The 6,082-nt window shown below is 43.0% G+C and overlaps 1 protein-coding gene across 1 annotated transcript; it reads right to left on the bottom strand.

Annotated features, from left to right (window-relative positions):
* Nucleotides 1–217: 217 nt before the first annotated feature.
* Nucleotides 218–5,797, bottom strand: LOC112487400 (hepatoma-derived growth factor-related protein 2-like). The gene is made up of 6 exons (XM_025058054.1): nt 1,967–5,797; nt 1,712–1,870; nt 1,471–1,535; nt 1,292–1,355; nt 394–503; nt 218–299 (listed from the first exon to the last, which is right to left on the bottom strand). The coding sequence occupies exons 1-6, from the start codon at nt 4,298–4,300 to the stop codon at nt 218–220; spliced, it is 2,814 nt and encodes a 937-aa protein (XP_024913822.1). The 5' UTR covers nt 4,301–5,797.
* Nucleotides 5,798–6,082: the final 285 nt, after the last annotated feature.

Genomic DNA, 6,082 nt, shown 5'->3' with positions numbered 1-6,082 from the left:
GATGTGATTATATGGTTTTTCACAAACATGCTAATGTGCGTTTGCCTTATTTAAAAAAATATTTTAGTAATGATAATACATTTTTATTCTTTTTAGAAATAGCTTAATGTTAGTCCAAAACAAAGGTATATTATAGTATTGAATGGTAAAGCTATCAGAAGGAATGATAAAATAAAATAAAATATGTGATAAAACTACCAGAGTACTGTGGTTTTTCTCAGTACCTTATAATGATGCACTGCTCCTGTGTGGAGGCCTGAGACTCATGGAAGGCAATGTCAGCCATGGCGTATACATGACTGAGGCAACGAACCAAACACGCAGGGGTCAGTGTTATTGAAAGGTCACAGAAAACGTTTTTGATTCTTGATTCAGTTTGAAAGTTTTCCTCACGGTGGGTTTTTCTGCTGTGCTTTCCCCTGATATCTCTCTCTCTGGTCCTCTGTGTAAATGTTGAGGACTTTAAATGGGTTCATGGACAGAAGTATGTTTCCAACATAGGTCTATGGGAAAAGACACAGTATTTAGTATTTTAAGTATTTATACATTGAGAGAAATTTAACATTTTTAATTTATTCATTTTTAAATTTCACTTCATCAAATGTCATTTTTTTTCAGCAGCTAATTCTAGAACCTGTGCTTTTTACTCTTTTCACTGAAATTCTCTCTGTTGGCAACATGGAAACGTCCTTATGTTTTCAACAAAGGGAGAAAGCTATAGACCACCTATGTCAAACGTGTGGCCCGTGGACCAAATCCTCCCCACAACATCATTTTATGTGGCTCAAACTTGATAAGCCAGTTATTGTTTTTAAATGTAATTTAATTTAGAGGAAAACCGTAGGTAACCCAGAAACTGATTTACATCCAACACACAAGTTGACAAAGTTCCAAACTGGAAGTGATTAAGGTTGATGTTGACATTTTTTAAGTAAAACTCAGAGCTCAGTGTTTCTTTGTACACTGTCGACTAGGAGAACTGGCCTTTAGCTGTACTGCCTCTAGAAGGACATCCAGTATTTAGCTAAGAGGCTGACCTCACATTGTAGCGGTCACTCAGGCTCTGTTACTCTAGCAGTTGGTCAGGATTGAACCTGCAGCTGTACACGATGAGCCAGCAGACTCCCCAACATGAAACTTTTATTACTTTTCCAATGGACAACAATTGATTGGCAGTTGAACAAATGGAGTCCATTAAAAAACAGCCCACAGGTAAACACTGATGGGATGGAGGATGATACCAGAGTGGAGCAAATTAGCATTTTCAGCAGCAGAAGGAAATTAGACTCACATAAATACAGTCACGGTCAAACCTCTTCTTCAGATTCAAAAGCACAGAACTCTCACAGACCTCCCTGGAATAAATAAAAAATATGATGAAAGATTTGGAAATCACTTTCTCTCTCTGTGTGTGTGTGTGTGTGTGTGTGTGTGTGTGTGTGTTACAAACGCACTGCAACTCAAACGCACTGCAACTGTGACAGATCCTCTACTTCGTCCACCTCTACAATTTCCTTGCTACTTGGCATCTTAACCTGAAATAAAAGGTCAACAACAACATAACCAGTCAACATAACCTTTCAGGACAAGAGATTTACAAACATGTAACTCTTACATTTCTAAAGAGTCAATCAAACCCATTTATTTGCGCAAAGATGAGACCTACCATAAGTTGAATATTAGGAACAGTTGTATAAAGCGGCCTCAGTACCTGTGTGCTGACGACTCGTCTCTCTAACATCTCCTGGGTGGGGTCTTCTGATTCCCAGGGGGCCCTGCTGTTGACCTGGCCCCCATTGTCATAGTCCGTCCACTTGTTTAGCTTCTCCACCGTCTGGTGAGGTAACAGCTTCTCTGCACACAGCCAGTCCTAAACCACAGGTGGACCAGACACACCAGGAAACCTCAGTAAGATCTCCCAGAACCTCTGGTTTCCTTCTCTGTCTATCATTAAGTGGTGGCATACCTGAGGATCTCCACTCATCCTTGGGTTTCCAGCCCAGTGCACCTCCGGTTGGGTGATCGTGTGAATGCTGCCCACTCCCATAAGTTGGGCCACTTCTCGGTCCGTCTCCTCCTCGTACAGAGGGCAGACACCTGGCACCATCCCATTTGTTTCCTCATTAGACAAGGACTGAGTGTTTCCACATGGTGCATCCTCTCTCTCTGACTCTGCTTTTCTGGTCTGATTTAGCCCACTACCAATTGTTACTCCTGAAGGAGATTTCTTAGTCAGGTGGATCAGAGAAGGGTCCAGTTTCCCCCTTGCCGTTTGTATTAAACTGCTCCGATTCCCATTGTCCAGGACGGGCCTCCTGCCTCTGTCCTCGTGGTTGGACAGTCCTTCAGATGCAGCACTTGACCCAGGAACCCCTACTGACACGTCCCCGCCTGCTGTTAATGCCCCCACCAGTGGTTTCTTGATGGACTTTAGAATGCTGAGATCTGGTTTGACAGGGAGCACAAGCCTAGCACCTGGTTTTGGAGGTTTAGCTCCTGAAGTGGTGGTCTCTCCTACGGACTCTGTGTTGTCTTGTGGTGTTGAAGGTGCAGGAGCTCCTGGTGCCACCGCAGCTGTCTTTATCTTGCCAATTCTGTTCATCCTGGGGAGCACTACTGCAAATTTGGCTTCTACCTCTTTCTCCTCCCCCAGTACTTCGTCTTCCACTGTTGCCTCAACATCAGTGCCATCTTTTTCCTCGGCCACCTTGACTTCCGAGGAGCTCTTGTCTTTCCTTTGGGTAAGGCCGGTTTTACTGGCAACCCTCATAGCCATCCGGTGTTTGAGGAAATTTCCTTTGGTTTTTTTGGTGCCTTGTTTTTGTTTTATGGCACGGAGGGTCAGCCAGTGAGACACGCCGATGGCTTTGGTCCAAGCAGAAAGCTTCTTTCTGAAGTTCAAATCCCTTCGCATCTTCTTCTGAATCCATCCTGACATTTTGTGGAGAGTTGACATAGACTTCTTTTGAGCCATAAGACCTTCTTTCAGTTTGTTGGACTCAGCACCAGCCATCGCGCTTGTTGACGCTTCCACATCTGTATTTTCTAATTCGTTGGTTGCTTTGTTGTTAAGATGTTTCAACTTCACCTTACGCAGAAGAAGACTCTGTGGCTGTGCTGAACCCCGAGGTTCTTCAGGTTCCACAACATCTTTCAGGTCTTTCTTTTTGGCCTTGAAAAGACTTATTGGCTTTTGCTTTTTAAGGGCTTTTGTCAACGTGGGTTCATCGTCTTCCTCCTCCTGTGCTTCATCATCATCACTCTCTTCCTCTTCTATACCAGGTTCTACTGGAGGATCCTTCTTGTTAAAATGTTTAATTCTACTTGTTAACAAGGTCTTACTTTTTCCAGCATCAATGTTCTTCAGGGAAAGACCAACTCCAGGTCTGGTCTGGTCTTTCCCAGGAGCCACGTTGTCCCTTTTCTCTGGTTTCTTTTTGTCTTCTTTGGCTCTACGTTTGGCTTCCTTTTCCAATCTCTTCTTCTCGGCTTTGGCCCTCTGCTGTTCTGCCTTCTCTGCCTGCTTTTCTGCCCGTGACTTTTTAACCATATTGGATTTTGGTGCTGGTGCAGGTCTAGAGGGACGTGGAGTACGTCTGTGTCTTCTGTTGCTCTGACCAGCCGTAGGTTTCTCAGATTTCTTTTTCAGGATTATCTCTTCATCTTCGGAACCTTCGCTGCTTACAGTCCGAGATTCTTCCGACTTCTCCTCTGCAGCTGATGTCACCTCCTCAGAGTCACTCCTGGCGTTCTCTTTGTCTGATTCCTCATGTGCTGTGTGTTCAGAGTCCCTTTGTGTCCCTGATGCCTCCGTCTCCTCCTCATCACTCTGCTCGCTCTTCTGCGTCTCACCTGCCTCTTCACTACTACCTTCTTCTCTCTCCTCCTCACTTGCATCACTTGAGCTTTCTTCACTACTCTCTGATTCCTCATCACTTTCTGTCTCATGGTCACTTCTCGTGTTTCCACCTTGGGCAGGAAGCTTGTTTCTGCCGCTCTGTGGTTTCACAGGGGCTGCCTTTACTTGGGCTTTCACTTTGGGAGTCTTATTCAGTTGTTTTTTAGGTGGGGGTAAAGCATTTGCTCCCTGTCGTTTATTAGACTTCAATTTATCACCATCCTTGTCTTCTTGACTGGTTACATTCTCACCTTGCTTTTGTTTTCCCTTCTGGGATTTGGGTGGAGGTTGAGATCCCTTGGAGCTGGTTTGCCTTACATTTTTCTGTAGCTTTCCTTTCTTGGCCACCTCTTCCTTCTGTTTTGTAGCAGTGGTTCTAGGTTGTCTTCTGGACGGAGCCATCAATGCCCATTTTATTTTGTCACTTTAAAATATCTATAGAAAAAGCACAAGTGAAATAGTTAGAACGTCCTGTTGACGTAAATCTTTAAACTCAAACTTCAAAAAAAAGCTAAAGTCATATGAACAAGCTGTTCAAATATTAATTGTAGAAATCTTTAACTCATTAAGTGAAGACACAAAACATCATCTTTGTGTTAAATCTCCAGCCTTTTAGACCTTATCTTTAGATGCTGTCTAAATGGTTGCCGTGCAGCCCGAGCGCCCCAGGGGTTTAGGCAGTGAGAGCTCATTTTAGTGTAATATAGCTTACCAGGCTTCTCAGGTGAACAGCGACAGGCATGGCTGGGGGGCTGCTGAGGTGCTCCGGCTTGTCCTCAGGAGCTGGTGTCACTGATACAAATGAGTAAACCAGGGGGGAGTTACAAACAACGATATCCCACCCACTAACGCCACACTGGTGGAGGGGGTGCACAGAGCCAATAATCACATGATATCCTATGCAAGTTTGTGTATGAGGTTTTCCCAGAAACCACAAAACAATGAACCCCCCACCCACCACCAGTGACAAAGGTGAACCCGGCATGCACCATCACACACACAAAGTGGTACCTGAATAATTTAAGCTTCACCTGGCACGGCATGATGTTGTGTTGCTGCCCCCTGCACAGTTGGTAAATGCCTGTGGAGGAAAGGTGAGAAGTTCTGCTGCAATAAGTGATGATGGAGGAAGACGCAGGATTAGTACTTTGGCCCAGTGACCTTTTTTTTTTTTAAATCTGAGATTGAGCCTCCTGGTGTGTACTGGACTGGCAGGATTACATTATTTACTAAAATGTAGGCCATGAGTATTTGGAAAGAACCATGTCTCATCCTCTTGAAGATCATCTTTGTTAAGATGTTGGCAGTGTTGGGTGGTTTGAGGTGAGCCAGGTCCTGCAGAAGCTCAGGTTGCAGTAGAGCCAGGGCAGTTGCTCCAGGTAATTAGTGGACGATGAAGCTCCCTCTATTATGGATGATCAGAACTCTTGGATGTGCATGACAACCGATCTGCTCCTTTATCCGCCTCACTAGAACTGCTTCTGTACAAACACACACACATTCCTATACTGCAGGCATGTTCAAAATCTGGCTCTTGGGATGATCATGGCACATGTTTTTTTAAATCATTTTTTTGTGATGTACTGTGTACACTGTGTATTTTAATAAACCCTAAAAAAGACATCTTCTTGGTTAGCTTTTAGCTATGGTGCTATATTTTTGTACATCATTTAGCCATTTCCAATGAATGACATAATAAAAAATGTTACATTTTTCTAAATGTTTACAAAGCTAACCTGCAACTATAGGGTCATAGTCAAAGCCAACTGTAAGCTACTTCTGTGCTACACTGTAGTTGCTTTTCCCTTGACATAGAGTATATGTAACTTAAATTTCCACTGTACAGTGAATGTTAATTGTGTGTGTATAGAAAAAGCTGATACATTTGAATGAATTTGTCAAAATGTGCTTTTCATTAACTAAACTCATTTGTGAGGTTACAATGAATGTGGTGGTTACATTAAAGTGGGACAAACATTTCTTGTACAAAAAAAAAACATTTAAAAAATGAATGACACATTGCATCAGATTCAGTGTTTGAGAAAAACATGGTGTAATTATTAACATATCAACTGTAGTGTGAAGTTACAGATCCAAAAAAAAACTTCTCGAATCATTTCACTACAAAAATATATTCTTGGTCGATGCTAAAATACCCAGCATTCTGAGACACAGTACCAAAAT

The sequence above is a fragment of the Cynoglossus semilaevis genome, chromosome 8 (genome assembly GCF_000523025.1).
Source record: "Cynoglossus semilaevis isolate Cse_v1.0 chromosome 8, Cse_v1.0, whole genome shotgun sequence".
NCBI lineage: Eukaryota > Metazoa > Chordata > Actinopteri > Pleuronectiformes > Cynoglossidae > Cynoglossus > Cynoglossus semilaevis.
This window is presented reverse-complemented; position numbering and strand designations above follow the sequence as displayed.